Source organism: Eubalaena glacialis, chromosome 16 (genome assembly GCF_028564815.1).
Source record: "Eubalaena glacialis isolate mEubGla1 chromosome 16, mEubGla1.1.hap2.+ XY, whole genome shotgun sequence".
Lineage (NCBI taxonomy): Eukaryota > Metazoa > Chordata > Mammalia > Artiodactyla > Balaenidae > Eubalaena > Eubalaena glacialis.
In genome coordinates this window covers 15,505,854-15,531,676 of record NC_083731.1, presented here as the reverse complement: position 1 = coordinate 15,531,676, position 25,823 = coordinate 15,505,854, and the positions used below count along the sequence as shown (strand labels likewise).

General features: G+C 35.5%; 1 protein-coding gene across 1 annotated transcript; it reads left to right on the top strand.

Moving 5' to 3' along the window:
* Positions 1-25,823, top strand: GPR180 (G protein-coupled receptor 180). Its single transcript, XM_061170988.1, has 9 exons — positions 1-145; positions 2,569-2,727; positions 9,226-9,426; positions 15,805-15,985; positions 16,123-16,172; positions 19,210-19,367; positions 22,306-22,497; positions 24,485-24,562; positions 25,553-25,823. Exons 1-9 carry the CDS (start codon positions 1-3, stop codon positions 25,709-25,711), a joined length of 1,323 nt encoding a protein of 440 aa, XP_061026971.1. The 3' UTR covers positions 25,712-25,823.

Sequence of the window (25,823 nt, the reverse complement as noted above, 5' to 3'; positions counted from 1 at the left end):
ATGGGGGGGCTGCGGCTGCTGGCGGTGGCCCTCACCTGCTGCTGGTGGCCACCCGGCAGCCAGGGTAAGACGCTGCGAGGCAGCTTCAGCAGCGCCGCGGCCCGAGACGCTCACGGCCAGAGCATCGGCCACTTCGAGTTCCACGGTAGGTGCGGGGGCGGGGAGAGGGATGAAGGCTCGTGGGCCCATCCCGCGGCCCCTCCCTCCCCGCCTCGCGTGGGGAACCGGGAGCCGGCGGCGGCGAGGCTGGGGACTTCACCCAGCTCACCTGCGCTTCCCGCGTGGCCGGCAGCCGCCCCCATCGCAGCTTCCCGGAATCGTGGGATGCGTTTATGGCCAGCCCCTGCGTTGCTGCTCCCCAGATCCTTGTCAGCACCTCCCCCGGTTAGTGGCTGTATTCTGCACCTAGAAGACCGTTTCCCCAATCCTCCCCGTACTAACGAATGTGCTGATGACTCTCCTGCTGCCAGTTTCGAGATCCTTCGCTCAAAGAAGCATCCTTTGCTCGCTCCGTTCTCAGCCTGATTGTATACACTAAGGCACCGTAATTCGTGAAGTCCCAGAACTTAGATTTCCTGGGTTTTGTTCTTTTTGTTTTAAGATCAGGTTGCTAAAACCTACTTGGCAGCAGAGAGGTTTTGGAACCACCCACCCCTCCCCCCCAAGCACCTGACAATCTAGTTGTCACAATTGCTGGGACAGTTTGGTTACCTCCCTACGAAAGGAGTAGCTTTACTGTGGACCACGAGGCCTAGAATTAACTTGACAGAGATGCGTGCAAGTGTATCCTGGAAGCTTCATAGTTTGTATCCTCTGTGGCCCTTCTGAAATGAGATTGCATTCCCTTCTGGTCTCCCTCAAAAATCCATAATTCTTCAATGAATGAATCTGCATTCTAATTTTTGCTTTATTTATTTGCACCCTCAAAATTTGAATGTTTTTCTTGGTATTATACTGCTGGTACTCTTAATTTGACTACTACTATATTTCAAATAATTATTTGCTTTGATGAGGTTAGGATCCTTGATTAATAGAGTCTTTAGCATTAAAAGATGCAAGATCAGAATACTGTCCTAGAGAGGATTCTTAGGAGAAGATAATAAAAACAGGAAGCTAATTGGTTGGGAAAGAAATTTAAAGTATTGAATTACAGAATTGTTGGTGTGAAGGGAGGGGAAACTTTATTATTTTTAATCTGAAGTTTTAAAAATAACTGAGAAAAGGAGATGCAATCCATTTAACAAAATCTATTGTGGAGTAGACCTTGGGTGAAGGAAGAAGAAACTCGAGAGTTTTATTATTTTTTTAGGTAACATTTTCAGTTACTTCATCAACTGGCTGTAACTATACTTTGACTATTGACAGTGATAGTAATGTCACTACAATAAATGGTACAGTCTGGACAGTACCAGAAAATCTGGCATGTATGGAAGCTGTGACATGGCTTGTTACTCGTGACTCCCAGACAGGCTTAGACAACCCTGATGTTTCATGGTGATTACCTGATAAACATAGGGGAGAAACATGTAGTAAATCCAGATTTCTCAGGTAAGATTGAGGAATAGAGTGTTCCAAGTATATTAACATACACACTTTCTCTCTTTTGTGTGTGTGTATTTTACTATTACCAATTTTCAGTGAATTCGAATTCAGGAAAATAATAATACTAAGACCATACAGTACTGAAATATGAACTCTAATTCAGAATGTGATTTAAGATGTTAATAGGGCCTTAGAGTCACTTTTAAGGCTGTTGATAATTTATAACGTAATTAGTTTATATCAGAGACTTAGATGGTTTTTGATATAACTTTAAATTTATTTAAAATGTTTAGTCAAAGTGATAGTAGTAAAAACAACAGAAACAGGAGAATAAAAAGATCTTCAGATGAAAAAACAGTCCCGTTTCCCTTCTCCTCACCCAGAGTCCCTTTCCCTAGAGGCAACTACTTTTTGCTATTTCTCTCCTGGGCCTTAAATGTAGTTGCTGTGTGCAACAAGGCTCATTCTATAGTTGTCTTACAACATATATTGTTCTGAAAATTCCTTTGTAAAAGTCACAGATGTCAAATTTTGTATCAGGTCTACCCCAAAACTCATTTATTTAACCTTTCTTGCTATAAGATGTTTTTGTTTTTTTATATTAAAAGAATAATTAAACATTAACAGCCATCTTATATTAAAAAACAAAAGAAACTTTGGCAGGAAATTTCTATGGATAGTTTATAGGCAAGTGTTAAAGATGTGGAGTGGTTGTAAAATGAGGCAAAATTCTATCACAGTGAATGTCTACATACAGAAGTGGCTGTTTATTCAGTGAAAAACCATGAGTTATCAGCTGAAGTATAAGGAAACACCACACATTGTTTTGGATAATTAATGTGAATAATCTCTTGACTTGCATCTGAATGGGATGGTCATTCTAATGTGACCTACCTAGCTAAAATGAGATTTAAGACAAACTGTGCTCTTTTAATTCCCATTTTGATAAATAGAGGTATTGAGTTGTCCTACCGTCTCAGTTCCATACAAGACCAACTAGTTGATAATTTTTGTTCTAATGTCCAGGTGACCATGCTCTTCTCTGTGTCAGAATCAATGGCATAGCAGTAGCCATTGGAAAGGAAGCTAAACTCTACCTGTTCCAAGCCCAGGAATGGCTAAAGCTGCAGGAAAGCGGTCACGGTTATAGCTGTAGTGAAAAATTAACCAAAGCTCAGTTGACAAGTGAGTATATCCTTTTTTCTTTGATCATTATGTATATTTTTTTCTTCCTTAATGTCGGGAGTATAATATTTACCTATCAAGATGTTTCATGGCACAGCACATATCACACTGTGTTGAGTACATTTTAAGCTAAAGTTTAAGGAAACTAATCTTTTCCTTGATCAAAAGATAGAATGCCTTTTTCCCCTCTTATTCAAAATATTTGAAAAAATATCCAGATAATTTATAAAGGTGTACTTTCCTACATTCAGACTTCTCACAGGTCACATAATTCATACCAATATGGCAGATATATTTTGAACAAGTGGCAGCATGGAGTGAATGATAACATTTGTTGAATGCTTATTATCTGGTAGCACTGAGCTAAACACTAAGCTTGCATTATCTCAGTTAATTGTATAATTTAGCCCAAGTGATGCTGTTTTGCAACATGTTATTGGGACTCGGGACCAAGTCATATGGTGACACAATGTGTCATTTTAGAATATACCAGCCCCACATCATTTGTAAACCTCTAGGTTTGCCTCTGGAGAGGCTCTACTTTTATTATTCTAGTTGCCTGAATTCTTGAGCTCTTCCATTCTCATCAACACTGTCCCATGCATTAGGGTGTTTGCCATCCAGAGTGAGTGCAAATCTTTTTAATATAGAAATGAAGAGCATATGCCATGCTACCCATTTTACCCCTTGGAAGTTAACTGGTTGTTAATTAGGAATATGAGACATCCATGAGAAAAAAATAGGAATTATCCCTCTCCCCTTTCCCCCCTGTATGTCCCCTACCGTGTTCTGCATAATGGTGAATCTCTGACTCTTCTTTCAGTCTAGTCAGTAAAGCACTGCCATTTCTAAACATCCAGTCTTCTTCGTCTTAGCAGCTGTCTGGTTCCCTCATAGCCTGAGTAGGGGTGAGAGTACAAGTCCCCAGTCATTGCCACCCATTGTGGGGATCTTTTGTCTAGGTTTGTGAGATGACATTGACAGTATGCTGAAGAAGCCTGAATGACTGGATTCAGATATCAAAGAGACAGTTACTTACATAAAGTTATTTACCTCAACCCTGAATTTTAGAACTTATCTGGGAAATTCCTACAAATGCTCATTATCAATTCTCTTTTCCTTTCTACACCAATTTAATCATCTAGGTGTTCCACATATGTATAAAAAGTTCTAGCCTTCTGTCCCCAGTTCTCATAATGTCAACCACCTTGCCCATCCAAACCTGGCCCTCTTCCAGTGTTCCCTGTTTCAGGAACTGGCACCACCATCTATCTAGGGAATAAACTAGAAACCAAGGAGTCTTCCAACACTGCCCTCTTTGACCTCTCTATCCCCTTCTTGTTTCGTAAGTTACCTCTCAGTATCTCTTGAATTCATCTACTTTTCTTCATCTCTACCCCCACCATGTTATTCCAGGCTGCCGTAATCTCTCGCCTGTACTATTGCAGTAGCTCCTACCTGGCCACTGCAGCTATGCTGGTCCCCCTCTGGAATCAGAGTGATTTTTCTGAGTAGCAGGTTTGATCATGTCACATTCACATCCTCACCACGCCCTTCAGTACTCCAGTGGGTTCCTACTGCTCTAGGACGAAGACGGCCCTCCTTAATCTGATCAGCAAAGCCATCCGAGTCTGGCTGTTGCTTACCCCCGACCCCAGCTTCATCTCACAACATTGCCCCCTTCGGCCTCATTTTATTTGTAGCGCAGGTGTTCTTTCAGTGCCACCCTGGGCCTTTGCACAGGCTTTTCCTCTGCTTTTTCTTCCTTCCCCTCTTTGGCTCCTCCATCCACTAAGTTAACACTTGAGTTTTTATAGCCTGTTGTTTTCCTCCACAGCATTTATTTTAGTTACAAGTTTACATTTTATTTATGTGTTATAAAATCAATCAGTGAGAGCAGCAGGGCTCTTTTGGTCTATTCATTCATTCATTCATTCATTCATTCACAGCACTTCCAGTACTATGCTCGGCACTAGTGATAAATCAAGGGACCAAAATACTGACACTCTCACAGTCCTTAAGGCTGCTGAGGGTATAAATAAGATCACTGTGAATAAATGTGAAACTGCTATTGTGATAAGGACTGTGAATGTTAGTTACATGGTACTATGAGTGAGAATTTATGATACACTAGTGCTCAGTTAAGCATTGACTAAGTATTTGTAGGATGAATTGTCATGGAGCTTAGTGCTTGAGGGGTTTTTGGTTAGTAGGTCATTTGCTTTGTACTTCGCACCTCAAAGTCTTTTTCTTTCTCTATTAAAAACTTATCAGGGACTTCCCTGGTGGTCCAGTGGTAAAGAATCCACCTTCCAATGCAGGGGACGTGGGTTCGATCCCTCGTCGGGGAACTAAGATCCCACATGCCGCGGGGCAACTAAGCCCGCACGCCACAACTACCGAGCCCGAGCGCCTCAACTAGAGGCTCGCGTGCCTCAACTACAGAGCCCACGTGCTCTTGAGGCCACGCACCACAACTAGAGAGAGAAAACCCACAGGCCACAACTAGATAGAAGCCTGCACACAGCAGCTAAAGATCCCACATGCGTCAAGGAAGATCCCGAGTGCCGCAACTAAGACCCGGCACAGCCAAATAAAATAAAGTGAAATTAAATGAAATAGTAACTTATCAGACAGTTTAAAGCTTTGAGCTATAGGAATCGATTTGTTTTCTTATATTACATGATCAATATTATATCATATACTATATACACTTGCAAAAACATAATTTTTTTATCAGTCAAATACCTTCAGTCACAGAACTTACGTATATAGAGAGACTTGCTGCATGGCAAAGACAGCTAAACTGAGAATCACTGCTAGTAACTTGTAATAAGATCTTGTTATCTTTGAGCTGCACTTTACCTATCTGTATAACAAGGAAGTTGGACTAGTTTTCTCTAAGCTTCCTAAAAGTCCTAAAATGCTGTGATTCTAATTATGACTCTTTAGGTGGAGTTGCATATGTAGAGAGCTATAATTTATAAAACCTCTTGCTGTTGTTTCTTTTTCTGTTTTCTCTTCCTCTTCCCTACTCTTAAGTGCAAGGGTATTCTTTGGAATTGTTGGAACGGAAGATCTCAGGAAACTGGAATTTTTGAGGAATGAAGATTGTTTTGTTAAATTTGGAGGTCTGAAATAAATTAAGTACTAATGACATATATATCACTTTCTACATATGTAATCAGTTCTTTTTCCCTTAACAAAAGCCAAGTCTTAACAAAATCTGTATTCTCCAACTTTTATATATTATTTTCATATTTATAGTATATTGTTATTTAGAAGCTTTGATGCATTGAAACAAAAAGCATATCCTTAAATTCATGACAGTGTAGTAGTATCACGTATCTGAAAATAATTCCTTGTAGAAATAACTCTCATTTCCTGACCATTAATGAGACTTTTAAGAATTAATAGCCTTTCACCTACTTGGTGATGAGCTCATTAACTATGCCTGACTCCTATGTAAAACCTTATTGCTGCTGTAAACTATGAGAAGATTAGTAGATTTGAAAAATCTCAGTGTTGAATGTTGCTTGTGATTATACATTCTCCCAAATTAATGTTTGAGAAATTATTTTTCAGTCTTACTTTTTGCTTTTTTCTCTTTCAGTAATGTCATAAAACATCAGATTTTTTTAAATGATAAAAACTATTTTGTAGGTTTTTAAAGCAAACAAAGAAGATATTTAAATGCACAGAAAATGAGTTTATATGCAAAAATATTTGCTGTCAGATTATAAGAATTAAATGTAACTTTGTATATAAAACATTTTCAGTATTATCTTTTTACATCATATGCATATATTTCCTCATGTACATTTGGTATATTGTATAAATCGCTTAAAGGTGTTAGTATTTTATTATTCCGGGTAATTTTGTTAACAGTATTCATTTCCTTTTATAATATTATTGGGCGATTAGCCTTTCAACACCATTCTCTGCAATTCAAGTTTTGTTAATATTTGAGGTACTCATTGCATCAGCATACAATAAGCGTGCTGTGCTGTAGTCTTTTGTTTCAAAAACAATGAACATGCAGTTTTGTCAAGAGGCTTATTTCCTAGGCATACTGAAAAAGACAGCAAGACAAAAACTAAGGCCAATATCACTTTATGAAGCACACTTTTGTTTTTATTTGATGTAGATCTACATAATTTAAAATGAAACATCAAAAAGTGTATTGGTGAAAATATAATGGTTAAATTTTTATATTGTTTTATCTAAGAGAAAAAGTGCAAGTGATAAAACCTCAGCACAGCAAAGCCTTTATATAATGAAGTCCAGATTACATAATTTCGAGCTGCACATTTCAAAAGCCTTATTTCTGAGCTGCTATTGATCATATATTGAATTCTTACTAAAGGTCATCAATTTAACAGAAACTAGAGAAACTAGAGTCTTTGCTACTTTTTTCTAGAAGCTGTGCAGTAAGAAAAACAGTATAAATGTCAGCTAAATTAAGATATCCAAAAAAACAATGCTGTGGTATTCTTAACAAAATCATCTTGTCCAGTTTAACTACTATTAATGAAATTCCCAAATGTAAAGTTTAAGTCCTCAAAATTTGAATCCTGACAAGGTAAATCTGTATCTCATTTGTAAAGACAACATATAAATAGTATTTCTCCAACTTTTTATTAGGAAAATTTTCAATTATACTTACAAGTTGAAAGCATAGTACAACCAACATCTGTATATCCTTGGCTTAGATTTAATAATTTTATCAATAATATTTTGTTACATTTGCTTTATGTTTGTATGTGTGTGATTTTTGTTTTTAACTGAAATGAAAATAAGCTGTTGGTGCCTTGAGCAGTTCACCGTATTTCAGCATACATCTTATAAGAGTAAGGACATTCTTCTCCATAACCATTACCATTACCATAACAATACCATTACTGCATCTAAGAAAATGAATAATTTCATAATAACCTCTAAAATCTCTTCCATATACAAATTTCCACAGTTATCTCAAGAAATGTATTTTATTTATTAAGAAGTTTCATTTTTTCAGTTGAGGAAAAGATCAAGACTAACTGGATGCAGTGGGGGCAATCTAGACTTGGGAATTGCACCCAACATAATCATATATTTTAAGAATACTTTATATAGAATCAGACTCTTCACACAGGATTTTCATATACTGTCTCACTTGCTCTTCACAAGAACTCTGAGTCAGATAGGGCAAGTATCTTAAGTTGACTACTGAAGAAAGAAATTTAGAGAGGTTAAGTAATGTATATGATTAGTAAGACTTGCTTCTCTAACTCTTCCATTGTCTTTATTACACATAGTGTTTGAGACGCCACTCTCCTGCAACACTCATGGTAGTAGTGAGTTTCTCTTGGGTCAGAATCATAGTTTTAGATCAAGAAGGGATCTTAGACATCATTTAGTGTTTCTCAAAGGGGGTGCTACTGGCATTTTGGGCAGAACAGGTCTTTGTCATGTAAGCTTGGATTGTATGAAGTTTAGCACAGCCCCGCTTCAAGTATCTTGAAGTTGAGAACAATTGCTGTGACAACAGAACTGTCCCTACACATATTCAAATGCCCTGCAGAGGAATAGCATTACCCTGGATTGAGAACCACTTATTGGTTTAATCACCTTATTTTAAAGAAAGGAAAAGGACAATTAACCTTTGTTCAGCTACTACTATATGACAGATACCATGTTAAGTGACTCATATAACTTAGTCCTTGCATCAGCTCTTTGCTGTATTATCTTCATTTTACAGATGAAGAAAGTGAGTGTCATTGTTTAGGTAACTTGCCCAAAGTCATATAGAAGGTAAGTATTGGAGCCAGGATTCAAGCACAGGTCTGTGTGAGGCCAACATTCATGAGTTCCCACCCCAGCCCAACACACTATATAGATCTGACCCGGTATAACAACTCATATTCCTGTAACTTCTATTTTTCTACTTTTAGTAACTTTTTAAAGAATAACCAATCAGGAAGAGATTTTGGAAAATCTTTTGAAGGTGTTTGTCAGTCATAATTTTTAGATATAATAATTTCCAAAGTTGAATGCTCCATTTTAAATTTAACTCAAGTCATTTTCAGAAATGTTACTGTGATGGTTACACAGCATTGTGCATATACTTAATACAGAACTGTACACTTAAAAATGGTTAAAATGGTAACTTTTGTATTGTGTACATTTTACCACCACAACAAAAAAATTTTTAGTGTTGCTAACTTGCTTGAAAATTTTGAAAATACTTATAATTGAAATTCAGAGTTTCAGTGAAACTATTCTAGTCATTTGTGGTATTTCATAGAACTTTTATAGTGATTCCTTTGGTTGGTTAAAATACACTATTTTTACCTGCTTTATGACTTACAGAACTTATTCCAATACTACATCAGGGCTTGGACTACTGAGACAATGAGAGCTAAACAGAAGAATTCTAATTTCAAATTGATTATGTGACTAAAACAATGAATACATTTGAGAATTTTGCTTTGAAAGTGCTATTTTTTATCTTTAAAGTAGCCATGAATCAGACTGAACATAATCTGACAGTGTCTCAGATTCCATATCCACAAACGTGGCACGTGTTCTATGCAGACAAGTATACGTGCAAAGAGGACAATGAGAATTCTCAGGTGGAAGATATCCCATTTGAAATGATGTTACTAAACCCGGATGCTGAAGGGAATCCATTTGATCATTTCAGTGCTGGAGAATCTGGTAAGAATATGTATTTAAATATATGTCCTAAATACGGAAAAAGATTTATGCACAAGTATCTTCATGTTGTGTTTTTAGAATACTGAAAATTAAAAACAACTTGTGTCCAACAGTAGACAAATGGTTAAAAAAATCTTCTTATAGAATTGTAACAGCTGTACTATTAAGTTTTAAAGCAGAACTGGAAATTTTGTATTGTATGGTTTCAAGTGTGTTAAAAAATGCAGAGAATAAACAGAAAGAAGTACAAGAATATTAACAGATTGTTTCCATATTTTGGGTGGTAGAATTATGGATAGTTTTTAGTTTCTACATTCTAAATCTTTTTGTTTTTATGATAAGCTAGCTTTATTTTTATAAACAGAAAAATGTTAAGAAACTGAGCAGTCTAAATTAGTAACCCAATGATTAAGTGAGATAGAAATTCCACTACTTTGTATAGCTGTCCTTCACTAGGTTGTTTGAACATATTTAGGGGTTGCCTTCATTGGAGATTGCAACCATTTTTGAAATGATCAAAATTGATAAAACTTTCCAAAATCAAATCTACTCCCATAAAATATTTCTTCAAAATTTTAGGTTGACAAAATTTTATGTTCTGCCTTACTGAAGTGAATTCCTAGCCCAAACAGAAATGAATGACTTCTTGTGATTAATGGTGGACATGCTATAAAGTATTATGGATTTGTAAATTAACATGTCAGAATGAAAACTAAAATCTCTAGGCCATCTGTCAAAGAAAAGGGTTAGGTGTTTACCTCTTCATGAGTTCATTACCCACTTGGAAGAGTCAATCTGCTTAGAGAAAAATTCAATCCCCTTGCATTACATTTGCCATCAAGGTGGGTGGGTGGAGGTAGGCCAGGAGTTGAGGCCCCATTAGACTAAACCAGTTGTTAAGCTCAAAGTGTAAATTGCCACAGCTAGAAAAGCAACTCAAGGAGCTTGTGTTATAAACAATAAGTCACAAGTAACTTAATGTATAAAGAAAGAAACTTTTAAAAAAATATCCTTTAGTTTGGGGGCTTCCCTGGTGGCGCAGTGGTTGGGAATCTGCCTGCCAATGCAGGGGACACGGGTTCGAGCCCTGGGCTGGGAAGATCCCACATGCCGCGGAGCAACTGGGCCCGTGAGCCACAACTGCTGAGCCTGCGCGTCTGGAGCCTGTGCTCCGCAACAAGAGAGGCCACGATAGTGAGAGGCCCGTGCACCGCGATGAAGGGTGGCCCCCACTTGCCACAACTAGAGAAAGCCCTCGCACAGAAACGAAGACCCAACACAGCCATAAATAAAAAAATAAATTAATTAATTAATTAAAAAATATATATATCCTTTAGTTTGAGAAAATACTTACATAGTGACAGAATGGGGTCCTAAACATTTAAAAATAATTCATTCTAAAAGTCTTTTCTGTGAAGGAAATGACATAATTGTTTTTGAATGCAAATGAATGTAAAGGTTAAATTTCACTTGATACTATTTTGGATCAATGTAGATCACTATTGAAAGTTAATTCTGTCCTACCATTTCTTTTATCTTAGTAAGAGATATTGACACTTATTTTACATAGTTTGGAAAGGCATTGATGAAACCCAGGTCTAGTGATAGCATTGGATGGGTGGTTGGATTAACTTGCTTTTAAGGTTTCTTTTAACTATAAAGCTTCATTATTTCATATGACACTTATCTTTAGGACTGGTCAGGCTTCAGCAGGAAGTAATGCTCTTCTGTAGTCACTGTACATGCAAACCCTACTGCCTCTAGTGGAGTCCACATCTAGTAGCCCTTCCCCCTTCTGCCTTCAGGCAGGAGGGTGGAGACTCAAGAGGTTGTTTTATTTATTGTATGGATCTGTGAGACTCACTGGATCCTGATATTCTTTTTCTTGCCTCCTTATCTAGGCTCTCATTTCTAGACTCTTTTCCTCATTCCCAGTTTGATATCTGAACTTTGACCGTAGGCCATAAAGTAATGACATTTGTGCCCTGTGCCGTGCTTAGACTACTGAATGTCAGTCATCCTTACCCTGGCTCATCCTGAACCTTGCCCATATCTTCTAGTGTTTTTTTCAACACCCTAAATTATGGCTAGCTTTTTCTTTAGGGTTCCCACTAACCATTCTGACTAAGTTCTTAGTCCTGACTCCTTTTGACCTATCTTCTCCTGTGACTGATTTTGATTTGATACTTATAGTATGTCTAAAATCTGTCTTTCTTATACTAGAATGGGGAGAGTTACTTTGGTCATGTCACCAAGAGTATTTAAATGAGGGGAAAAAATTCACTATAATACGGATTTTCATTAAGCATGGGATTCTGTGCAAGGCTAATCTGTGGGGATTGATTATTAAAAAGTGCCATAAGTACTCAAAAGTATTCATTGCTAGATGGCTGGCATAATTTCCAAGGATCACATCATTTTATTATTTAAATGCCTTAAAATATGATTAATTCTATGTTGAAGTCTAAATCGGTGGTTCTCAACCTGTCACTGTGTATGCATATGGAGAGCTTTGGAAAAAATACAGATGTCCACCCCCAGAGACTGAGAGGTAGACTTGGTTTTGGAGTGGAAGCCAGGCATTTGTAGTTGGTCAAAGCTCTGAAGTTGATTCTAATGTGCAGAACCACTTAGCTAAAAGTCCATATTCCACATTGTTTTGGTAATGTGTTGGTTTCAACGTAGAGCCTTAAGAGTGATTCTTCCTATTCTGTAGCCTCAGGTATAGAATTTGTTTCCAGGGAATAATTCCCAGTTAGTTCATTTTAGAAACTTTTCCTCATTTGACTAATTTTCTGCCCTGAGTAGAGAAAATTGATTTGCTATGCTTTTTACTGAGAATTGACTGCTAGAACATGTATCTTAGAGGTTTGAATTAGAATAACCTGGTGCAAAAAGCTACAATCAATGTTATATGTTACTCTGGTTAAATCTTACAGTTTGTTTTCTTTCAAACCAACTATGTATTTTATATCTACGAGACTTTAGTTAGTCCTATATTTTACAGACTTAGGTTTTTTTGTTTTTTGGTTTTTTTTTTTTTGAATGTAGACTAAGGCAAGTTTGATGCTACTTGACAAAATACTACATAGGAATATCATGCTTCAAGGTAGAATAAAATAAAACTACCTCTTAAAAAATTAGAATCCTTGTTAACTATATTTGTGATTGGTAGAGACCAAAAGAAGAAGTACTCAGAATCCTGAGAATTAAAGCATTATTGTCTAAAGTAGACTGGTTTTCATTGGAATGGTATTACAGGCTCTGTCACACCTGCCATCTCACTGTTCTTAAGATTCCAGATATGTTTGTTATTTTCTCTTGTTCCCTTTTCTCCTCCGTTATCCTGAAAGATAATGGGTTGCATCTTACCTTTGGCTCTGTAACTTAAAGTAACAGAAAACTCTAATGCAAGTGGTATAGACAATAAGGAAATTAATTCTCTTACATAACAATAATTTCTGAGGCTTCTTCAGGGTAGTTTATTTAACATTATCCTACCCTGTTATCCTCTGACTGTCAGCTTTGTCACCTCCCTCATATTCACAGTTAACTGCAGCAGTCTGGGCCGTACATCTAGGCAATGGCAAAATTCAGTGTCTCTTTTTTAAGAGCAAGGAAACCTTTCCCAGAAGCTCTCTTATCACATTTCATTGGCCAGAACTCGACACATGACCTTGTTGTCTAACATCATAAGAGAAATGTAAGTGAAGGTATCAGAAAGGTGATAAGGGTAAACCAACATGTCGAAGTAAAGGGTTAGGTTTACCTCTTTGGGAAAGGGGAATATTGGAATTTCTCTAATTGGTTTAGACTAATCAGGATTTATCTTGAGACCCTTGAGGGTGGGATGGACAATGGGGTTCTGAGACAGCAAGCATCACAGGTAGGCAAGAGTGTTCCAGGGGCTGCCCCATGACCCATTGACTCTCTCCTTTTCTTACCCTCTTTTCTCCTATCTCCCACCTGTTTTAAAATTAGATTTTAATTTCAAGGTGAACATAGATTACTTTCCTGTGAAGGATGGTGGCAGAACAAAAGTAAAGTTGATTGAAGAGAAAAAAAAAACAGACTTTTTCTCCTAGAGGTGGTTTATTTAAAAGAACACTTGAGTGCAGACCCAGTTTTATTTTTAAAGTATCAGGGTCAAGGTAAGAATAATTTATGCAAAATGCAATGAGCAAAGTGTAGGACAAATGTCCTAGTTCAAGTTATTTAATATATTATCTCAATGAAATAATTTTTTGGTTACCGTGTTAGCTTTTTATGGAAGATACATTTAATCTTGAATAATCCTAAAACATTTTTTGCTAGTGACATGTGTCTTATTTTCAAAAGTCCCTTCCTCCTATATTATTCTGGTTCTCAATAAATAGTCTGGGATTTTCTTTTCATGGTGCATTTCTAACCTAATAGAGTCTGAAACCTTATCTTGTAATGAATATTTTGTAAAGTATTACAAATAAATAAAAATTTAAATAGAATGCCGTATTTAATTCTTTATACTAAGAAGAAAAGGTAAAAACAGATTCAGAACACAGGATAGCATACTTTTACTGACACACAGTTATAATATGTTTAGCTTATTTTCTGCCTTGTTCCATTACTATAACAATCCCAGGTTTATTGTCCCATTATTTCTAAAGCTAGAATACTTCTCTATATCAGGAATTTTAAAAGAAAATATGCCCATTCTGTTATTTGATATTCTCTTCCTGAAGTCTAAACATACTTTCTCACCTAGACTAGAGAAGTGGACAATCACCATTTATGTATGTAGAGCAAGAGAGACACCCAGTGGCTGAAATACTTTCTCTCTCTCGCTCTCTTTTTCTCCTAACAATGCCAAAAACATGATTGAGATTGAACTGTTTATTGAGTATTTTTCCTACTATTTGTATCTTCTGGATGACTTTTCTAAAATTATTTTCCATACAATGTAAATATTCCCTTCTATGCCTATTGTTTGGAGTTTATCCCACATGGGAAACCGGAGCAGGTTCAGGGGTTACAGTTGGAATGGAAGTGAGTACAGTTTAGACTGTTCATCCACAGATTCAATAGAGACAGCTATAGCCACTGTCACGATATCCAGTGTTATTTAGATAGAATATAAAAGCCCTAATATTAGGGACTAGGTTTAGATGTAACCAAGTAAATGTAAGCCATTAAACTCAAAGCTGGCCCCTGGTTTGTTATAAAATTTTCTGAAATTTCTGAAAAATGAAGACACAGTCAAAAGATTCCAGGTAACACAGAAAAAGGAGTGTTTATCTCGAGGATGTGTGAAGGCTACTGAAAAGCTGCTGGTAGAAACTGGAGGCGGTTTCATGCCTGGGACCGTTTTTAATAGAAAATCTGCACATTCGTATACTCTGTTCTTGTCTTTACCAACCAGCTTCCTCTGCTCATTCAAAATTCCTGCTTACCCAAAATCTTTATTTCATCAGGGCCTGGTTTGACCCTTTGGCCTGCTCCATCATCAACTCTTTTCAACTCCAGTTTCCATTGCCTCATCCTTTCTATGTTTTGTGGTTTGATGTCCCAAGAGAACATGATTGGCTTCGTATCTTTGAGAACCAAGTGATGCTGCTGGCCAGTGACTAGTCTTTGGATTGGTAGCCACTTGGTCACGTGTTTTAGTTTCAGTCACCTGTGGAGTGGAGTCATATGGTCTCCATAGGTTTTCCTCTTTGACTGAGCTGAATGCCATTTACTTCAGAAGGAGGCCTGGTGGTGACAGGTATTTTGACACTTTGTCCAAATGGGAATTTAAAGTTATGATACATTCCAGAGCTTGGTTCTTAGGCTTTAGCTGTATCAGAATCACTGAAGGACTTATTAAAAACCAGAATGCTGGGTCCCACTCCCAGAATCTCTGATTCAGTAGATATGGGATGAGTCCCAAGAATCTGCCTTTCTAACTACTTCCCTAGTGATGGTGCTGCTGGCACAGGGCTCACACTTTGAGAATCATTGTCAGGGTATATAAAACTCTTATTGACTGACTAAATCTATTTTTAAACGTCTTATAAAAGAAATCCACTTTGGGGGTAAAAAAGCATATCTAACTGAATGCTGAAATCATTGTTTTAATTTACTGTTTGGACCAAAACTATGATCTTGTGGTTAGTCTTTGGGCTTATTCCCTGACCAATATGATTTCTTATAGATTGACTTTAGTTTAATCTGCGTTCTTATAGTTAAGACTGTATCCTAAAGTAGAAAATTATTTGTTTCAACAATCTTCCTTTTTTTTCTCTTACAAAAGTAAATGCTATGACTTCAATTAAAAAACAAGTTCTGGAAATATACCGATGGGAAGATTTGAAAGCACCCCAACACTATAACTGGCTTGTTCCTTTCTTCTCTTCACAGGGTTACATGAGTTCTTTTTCCTCCTAGTCCTAGTGTACTTTGTGATTGCTTGCATTTATGCGCAATCATTGTGGCAGGCTATTAAGAAAGGAGGACCCATGCACGTGGTTTTAAAGGTTCTGACAACTGCATTGCTGTTACAAGCTGGTTCAGCTTTCGCTAATTACATTCATTTCTCCAGGTAACTCAAAACCATTAAAACTCATCATTACGTCTAATTAATCCTAATTAGTCCACCAAAATTATGCTTGCTTTGATTATGAATGATTTTTTTCACATTTGTAATTGATGCTAATATTCTCCTCTTCAATTCTTCAGTTACTCCAAAGATGGAATAGGGGTACCTTTTATGGGAAGTTTGGCAGAATGTGAGTATCTTACTGAGCATTGTTTTAAAACATAAACTTGCTATCTGCTTCTTGTATGTTTTCCTTTTTTGTCAATTATTTTTTGTCATAATAGTTTTTTTATCCAAGGTTGGTTAGATTCAACTCAACTGGAAAAAAGATTATACATTTAGTTTCCACATATCCTATTTAGTTTCTTCTTAGTGATAGGTAATGTGTATAGCTCTTCATTGTCTTTAGAGCATATTTATATGCATTCTCTCATTTTTTTTTTCATGTGGACCATTTTTACAGTCTTTATTGAATTTGTCACAATATTGCTTCTGTTTTATGTTTTGGTTTTTTGGCTGCAAAGCATGCAGGATCCTAGCTCCCCGACCAGGGATCAAACCCGCACCCCCTGCATTGGAAGGCCAAGTCTTAATCACTGGACCGCCAGGGGATTCCCACATTCTCTCATTTTTATCCTCAACAAAAACTCAGTGAAGTAGATATGCTTATCCCTATTTTGCAGATAAAGAATCTGGGCTCAGTGACAGGAAGTACATTCCCAAATGTCAGTCCGCTAGTGAATGGTAGAGCCAAGATTTAGACCCAAATTTTCTGACCACAAAGCTAAAGTTTTTTTTTTCCCTTTTTCATCCCTTTTTTGACTTTTTGTCTCTATTTCTAACCCAGAGCCATAGAGTATACCTATAATTGAGCTGACCTCTCAGCTTTGTTCTTTAATTTATAAGAGGAACTTTTGTGAAGTAGTTTTTCAATTAAATATGATGGTGAAAAACTAAAAGTTCCTATAATCATGACTTTTTAAAGGGAACTTTAGAGGGACATCAGGTCATATGCCATTCTCAATCCTGAAAAACAAGTTAAGATTTGCTCTAAAAAAGCAGATTCTGAATACAAAACCATTCTAGGATTTACTTTCCTTATATTTCCATATTTCTCTTCTAGTCTCCTCACTCTTCAATAGGGTATCTTATGATAATCTCTATAATCATCTCAGGACCCACTTATCCTGATCTTGCTGCCTATTTTAAGATTCTAAAACTTCTAGAACCTTTCCTTTTCCTTGTGAAGAGGATGTATACTGTTTACCTCTTGGGCATGAACAAGAGTTGCTTCTCCTTTTTTGACATTACTAGAACCCTGGTTTCAACTCCTGTTTTCTCTTAGATGACTCAGGATGTTTAAGAGAATCCTAGAGTTTTAAAGCTGGACAGAGCATAGAAATAATTTAGCTTATGCATTTTAGATGAAGAAATTGTGGTCCAAAGAGGCAAAGCACACAGAGGCCCATCAGTAGCAAAGCTGTTACTAAAATCAAGGACTTTTGAAGTTTTGTTGAGTGTCTACTGTATACAAAACAGTGTTTTAGGCTCTCTGGCATCTTCATGGTAAGTTAAAAGCAAAAGTCTTTTTAAAAAAACTGCAATAAATCAATGTTGATCATTTTTGGTAGTTCTGACAACAGGTTTGGTTAATGAAGATTTTTAATCAAATTCCACAGAATGGGGTTTTTGTGTCATCTGTGTATTTATTAGTTATTTTTCAAGAACAGATAAGCAGTGTCTACCTACCCTAACAGTTATGGTATTATATCAATATGTGCATTACTTAGTATGTAAAGAAATGAGCCAGAAAATCAACGTTCCCTCCTCCCCAGTATTTGCTTTTGCTAATTAGCAACTTATGTAGGGATATTCCTTTGGCTAACTTCTTTAAGTAACTGAATATGTATTTGTGAAATGTTTAATAAAAATAATTAGCATCACAGTCATTTAAAATCTTTGGTGTAAGAAAATTGTGCTTGTTCTGAAAGGCCATGACATTTTATATCATTAAAGTGTAGTGACAGTTCATTATTAGAATTTGCTATTACAAGTATATAAGCATAAATGTAAAGTATCCAGTTTTAATTTGGGTGGCAGAGCTGGAGAAAAATATGTCAAAATAAAGCTGAAAAGGTCTATTATTAATAGGTTTTTGGCTTGTCACTTTTAATATTAGTTTGATACTACAGCTAGTTTTATCTGTTTCTCTAAGAATATCTTTATATAAAAGAAATAAAAGTCGTAGACATCAAAGTTATAAATGGCAATTTGAAGAAAGTTTTATTTTGTTGAATTGTGATCACATGTTTATTCCAAAATCCACATCAAAATACACTCTGATGAAAAAGTAATAATTTTTTTAAAACTCAATAAATAGAACTTCTAAAATGAATGCACATGGCAGTTGAAGTATTATTGCTTGTTATTTTCTTGTAGCACTGAACTGGGTGCAGGTGCTTTCTTTGCGTCTTTTCTACCGCAGCCAACTTCCCCTGCAGTGTAAGTGATGGCCACCGGGTGGCACATCACACTAATGCATGGAGCGCTTCATTTGTCTTCAGGACTCTGACGCTAGGGCCAACATAATTGGATGTTATAGCAGCTCTGCGTTTTATTGTCATGCTATTTCTTATTAATAGGTTTAGAAAATACTCTTCACGTTATATATAGGTCAGCCACCAAAAAAAATTAACAACCCAGAAGTATTCTCCACATTGCAGAAGTTATATTTAAAATTTGTTTCTTTTCATAAGCAGTGAGTTATAGATTGTAATTAGAAAAACTAAGAAGAATAAGAAACACAAAGAGATTTAAAGTTGGCCTTAATAAAGATATGATATGGACACATATATATTTTTTAAAATAGGAGTATTGCCATTGTTTTAACTATTTTCAGAAATGTTTACAAATTTAATGGCAAAATTTTAATTCTTTAGAATTATTATACATGAATATCTCTTATTGAATTTCATCAGTTTCTTTTTTAAAATGCCTGTCTTTTGTGGTTAATAAAATAATTATATTCTCAATGCAAAAAGGATAAAATTTGGGAATTCCCTCGTGGTTCAGTGGTTAGGACTCCATGCTTTTACTGCTGAGGACGCAGGTTCAATCCCTGGTCGGGGAGCTAAGATCCCGCAAGCTGCGCAGTGTGGCCAAAAAAAAAGGATAAAATTCTTTGTATTGTGAAAACTCAGTTGACTTTGGTTTTCATTTCCCATTAGTTTTTGACATCGCTTCCCAAATTCAAATGTTATACTTACTTCTGAGTCTATGCATGGGTTGGACAATAGTCAGAATGAAGAAGTCTCAGAGCAGACCTCTCCAGTGGGATTCTACTCCTGCGTCCACTGGCATTGCTGTATTCATTGTCATAACACAGGTTAGTAGTGATACTAAATGTTTCTGCTTTGCAATATTGAGAAATGCAAATTTGAACATATCTCATGTCAAGAAACCTGGGACCCATGAGGAATTTGTGTCATTTTAAAGTGTGGATTTAAAGAGTGATAGATCATAAATGAAGTAAGTGAGAAAGAGAAAGGCAAATACCATATGATATCACTTATATGTGGAATCTAAAATAAGACACAAATGAATTTATCTACAAAACAGAAACAGACTCTCAGACATAGAAAACAAATTTATGGTTACCAAAGGGGAAAGAGGGAGAGGGGGGGATAAATTAGGAGTTTGGGATTAGCAGATGCACACTACTATATATAAAATAGATAAACAAGGTCCTACTGTATAGCACTGGGAACTACATTCAATATCCTGTAATAAACCATAATGGAAAAGACTCTGAAAAAGAATATGTATATATATGTGTAACTGAATCACTTTGTTGTACATCAGAAACTAACACAACATTGTAAATCACCTATACTTCAATTTTTTTAAAATGGGAAAAAAAAAGAGTGATAGATAAATAACGTGTTAATTTTCTGAGTGCTGGTTTATGTAAATTGTAGAATTTCATTGTAATTTACCTGAGTCTGAGCTTCCTATCAGATTATTTCAGTGCAGTATATTTAATATTCAGTTAGATTCTCATTTCCTAATTAAGAGCTTTCTTTCATATTTTCTAACACTTAGTAAGTACTCAATATTAAATGAGTCAGTTAATGAATTTGAGATTCATTCATTGGCCAGAATCTACTTTATACATGAAAGAATTCAAGTGAATATCAGATTAAAGAAAAAACAAAATGTAGAATAAAAAAGAATAGGATCTTGTTTTTGAAAACAAATGCAAAAACAAACTTGGTCTTTTAGAAGAGTCCTCTATGCCTTTTTTTTGTTTTTCTCTATAGTGACCTATAGACATTATTCTAGTATCTCCATATGCCTATGTGCAATGGATTTATAAAAATTAAGAAGAAAGATATAAACATAAAAATTTGTATTGAGTTTGTGACTGTCATTAGCTATAGATGAAAATGAAATATACATCTGGGCTCTGTAAAGGACATCATAATCTAAGTTTTAATGCATTAACTAAATTGAAAAACTCACTAGTGAAGGGTAAGGCCTGTGCTCATCTACCTCTAGTACTTATTTTAGTACCTTAGGTGCTGAGTGAAGGTTTATTGAATTTATATGATTGATTTAGAAAGAGACCATATCACAGATACTGATATTTAAAAAGGAGATAATGCCAGGAAGGGAGAGCTAGTGAGAAAGAACTGAATTAGAGGTGATTAAAATAAGGGTAAGTTCTACCAACTTAATGTTTTTGATCCAGGATTTATGGAGAGTAGTGTTAATATCAAGTTAAATTCTCATTTCTCAATAACTGTTTTAAAAATTGAATTTTCATTATTTCATTGCAATTTAAATTCATTATCATAAACAAATACAAATTGAGATTATAACACTACCGTAGAGTTTATGTGAGCATTTGTGAAGAATGTATTAGACATGGCCCTGACTCTCAACAGCAGCCAGACTAGGTGGACGAGACAGGCAGCAAGAGATCACGTAAATCTGTACAGTGTATTCCAGAGGTCATGCATTAGCATACGTATGTGAAAATATGGGAGTATGAATATGTAAAAATGTGAATCATGGGAAATAGTAGTTTATTATTATTTTTTGCTTTATTGGGTTATAATTGAAAAATAGAAATTGTATAGATTTAAGGTATACAACTTGATGTTTTGATATATTTATACATTATGAAATGATCACCACAATCAAGCCAGTTAACATGTCCATCACCTCACATAGCAGGAAATGATAGTTCTATAATAGCACTTCTTTGTTGTAAAAAGTTAAGGAATCAGACGGGTATAATTTGGCGTAGAGGAATAAATTTCTGTAATAAAGATCAAATTTTCATTTCAAGAAGGAAATTTATGTGTGCAAGATGAGAAAAGAGTTCACCTAGCAAGAATGGTAGCTGGAGTAACATTAGGGTGGAAGATTTGAGAATGAGGAAAGGAAGTGGTTGCTGGTAAACCCCATAAAGCCTAAAATTGGATTTAATAATGGAGTTTTGATCTAAATTCTTTGGAAGCCACTGAAGACCCAATTCTGAAGGCTGAGTTGGCAAATGAAGGGAGCACAGAGGGCTACTGACATGTGTGATGGTGAAAATTATCGTAATTTAAGTGATTGTTGTTTGGTAAAGGTGGAGGGAATGTGGGCACTGATTTCTACTGAATAACAGTAAACAGAACAGCTTAATGAGGAACTTGTGAGCTTTATACTGGGATAGTAACAATATGGGAAAAAAAGGTGAACAAACAAATAAGGATAAGTAACTGTGCCCTGGATGCTATGGTGGATATTGAAAATCTACTCTCCTTTACCCAGGGAGGTTACTGTGGGAAAAGAATGAGGTCTGAAATCAACAATTCTGACTTGTTAATTTCTGGATTACAAAAGATACTGAGATATTTGAAAGTTTATCCTGAGATAATAAATTCTGCTTGAATGCAGAACGGTTTGATTCCTAATAAGGTGTTGAAGTAAGAAAGAGATAGATTTAGAAGAAAGTTTATATTTATTCTCTTCATCTTTTCAACTTATTTTCATCATTAGAGATGTCTTACTTGAATCATGGTAACAGTAGCATTTTTTATCTCTTGTATGTGGTCTCATTTGATAACAATCCCTTTTCTCCAGCTGAGGGTATCAGTGAAGGAAAAACTGCCTGTGCTTTATTAATCAACACCTTATATAGTCTGATAAATCTTAGAGCCTCTTAGGAATGCTTATATACTGGTTAAGGGGATATAGAAAAGAGTTGAAAAAAGTACTTTATTGTAAGTAGACATGACTTTTTTCTCTAAATATAATATTGTTTTTTGCAGAGTATCTTGCTACTTTGGGAACAGTTTGAAGACACCAGTCCTCACAGCCACCATTCACATCACAACTTAGCAGGGATCCTTCTAATTGTTTTAAGAATTTGCCTAGCATTGTCATTAGGCTGTGGACTCTACCAGATCATCACAGTGGAAAGAAGTACACTCAAAAGGGAGTTCTATATCACTTTTGCCAAAGTATGGGTTTGGTTAGAAAATGACTTCTTCGCATTATCAACTTCATTTTGCTTTACTTGGGAAGTTAAGGAGCAACCATATGTTAATATTTAGTAAACTTTTATTATGCGCCAGGTACTTTATGTGCTTCAAATCATTTAATCTTCACAACTTATGAGATATAGATATTATCCCCACTTTGCAGAATTCATGAAACAGTAGTTTCCATGTAATCTTTGGCAGGTCAGTTTTGCCTGTATTATAATTTCTTTATCAATAGGGATTTTACATTTTTTCTGTAGTATCAGACTTTTTTAAATAAAAAAATTAGGATTCAGTTTGCATGTCTCAAAAAACAGTCATTAGTGGACTATGAACTGTTACTCCCAGAATTATGCAATGTTTTATAACAAACTCTGAAGAGCCGTCCTTCAGCGTAAGCAGAGGGAGCCAGGAGGCTGAGTACATACTGTGCTTCAGCCGTTTCATGGCATCCATGTGAGACCGTGTCTACTTCATTCCCCCTGGCTGTGTCCTTCTTACGCTAGTGAGATCTAAAGGCAGATGGATTTTTTTTCTGTACCCATTTAATAAAGGAAAAGATCAGGAGACAGGTTGAGTCAGTAACGTTACAGAAGCCTCCCTTCCTAGAAAGCTACATTTTTTTGGTCAGATTGAGAGAATCCATAACCCATCATCTTGGCAACTCAGAGCAGCATTCTGATAAGCTGTTTGGTCAGCCCCCCCTAGGTGACAGTCTCAGCAGAGCAAGGCTGAGACGGAGGAGGGCCAGATTCCTTGTTTATTCCAGACGGAGGGCCGAATTCCTTCTTTATGCCAGATGTGGAGCATTTTAAAGCTGCTGCTGCAGCCCTAGGAACCCATGTCAGGCCTCTGAGTACCAAACAGGCAAGGATATGCCATTTCACTTTGGAATTCTTCCCAGAGACAGTAGTGCTTACTGTTTCAAAAGTTAGTATATATTTCGGGTATTTTAAAACTAAATTTTTTCTTTTCTTCTATGTTTAAAACAGTACAAAAATTTTTTCTTAAACTTTAATTTTCATTTTTATATGTTTTAATATAACTATTTGAATAGGTTCAAACATCCAAAAGTATTTTAAAAGCAGCAAACGTGTTTCTTACTTCTCTCCCATCTATGCAGTTATCACCTCCTCATATAATCACTGCTATTAATTCCTAATTTATTTTTTAGAGAATTTAAAATATATATTACTATATACACTAATATGTATAAAATGGATAACTAATAAGAACCTGCTGTATAAAAAAATAAATAAAATTCAAAAATTCAAAAATATATATATATATATTACTTTATATTTCCCTTCACTTTTATACAAATAGTAGCATACTGAACACATTTTTCTATATCTTGTTTTTTTTTCTTATAACCTCAATATACCAAGCATTTCAACAGTTACTAGTATTAACTTATTATTTTATTTCAAATTTAATTTTGGAAAAGGATATGTTGCCATGTTCTAGGAAAAATAGAACATATATATTTGAAAAGTATAGTGTTAAAAAGTTTCCCATTCTGACTCGCCTAATTCTGTGTCTTTTGTACTAAATCTCAAACAAGTAACTGCTGCTAATCAGTTTTTTGTGTATTCTTACAGAATTTCTTTGTGTATCTATATGCAAATATGAATGTATATTCTTATATTTTTTTATAGAAATATTACACATTTGTACCTTGTTTTTCTCAATTATTGATTTGTTACTTATATATCAAAACATCAAAATATATGTATGAGGAAGATGTAAGATTTTAAATACTCCAAAACACCCATTTGATTAGAAACAGAATATCATTGTCACAACAATAGCAAATATATTTCTACATTTTATTGAAAGTTCTACTGTACAGGCCAATTGAGATCAATCAAGACCTCCTAAATATGCTAGTAATGTTATTTATCTGGTACATTCTGAAAACAAAGACATAGCTGCGCTTATTTGACTTATTTTTCATTTGTTTCAGGGCTGTATCTTGTGGTTTTTGTGCCATCCAGGTCTTGCATGCATTTCTATCATTTTTAATGACTACCAAAGAGATAAGGTAAATAGTATACATGATCAAAATAGTTTTTTGTAGTCTTTATTGGGAAATTATTAAAGTAGGAAAGGCCTGTTTATCCATTCAGCGGTTTCTTGGATTCTTTAAAATAAAACTTTGAAACAAAATATTGAACCAGTGAGTATTTAAATTTAGTTTATAAGCAAAATGATGGAAATAGCTTTTGTTATTCTTATTTTAGCCTATTTCATAATACTGTTTTATAAATTAAATTATAAAATTTATAACACATCTTTGTAGTTAAGAAAAAATGATTAAAATTTTTTGCTACACAATGTTAAAAATCAAGACAGCTTTCTAAAAGACAGTCTAGTTGCTTTAACAGCCTGCAGACTGGAATGCCATGCTCAAGTATGCCGCATTTTGGTTGTATTGATACCTACCTTCTTAGGTGAATTACTCCATCATCTCGAAGTGGAGTTCTGCCAGGAGCCCTTTACAAGCAATGCAGTGTGTGGTTGAACGCACAAATGTTTCTTGAACCTGAGGTATTCACAAAGGGTAAATAGATAGGAAGGTAGTCTACAAAAATAGAGAAGTGACTTGAGAATTTCAGAAAGGGCTTTTAGAGTACTCTTCAGGATTCGGGTAGGGGTATGCTTTATTCCTATTACTAGATTAGCCAGGAGTCTGATTTTTCTTATTACTTTCTTTAGTGCATGCACCCTGAGGAGAAAATGGTTTAGAAAATTATTCTTTTGTATCTTATTTTGACATCTATAAACTAACCATTAAAGGAATTTTACTTTTGAACAATTATAGTTGAACATTAGTCTCATTTTCCTATTGAAAATTTCTTTTACAAAATGTACCCACAGTAAAGATGGGACGGATACAGTTTGTTATTTATATGTATTTATATAAAGTATATATAAGTTTATATATGTATAAAGTATTTATAGGTCCATGATAAATTAAATATAATTTCTGTTTTGCATGCATTGTAAAGCATTCCCTTTCTTTTCTTTTCAGGTCATTACAGTAGGCGTTATCCTTTGCCAGTCTGTTTCCATGGTGATTCTCTACAGACTCTTTCTATCCCACAGTCTATACTGGGAAGTTTCTTCACTTTCCTCAGTAACACTGCCACTGACCATATCATCTGGACACAAAAGTCGGCCTCACTTCTGATACTTGATTTTCTTTAGAGGAAAAGTAAATTTATTTACCAGAGTGCAATAAGGATCCAAATACAGTGACTTTTTTTTTCATACTTTTGGTATGAAAAATTGAACAGAGAAGG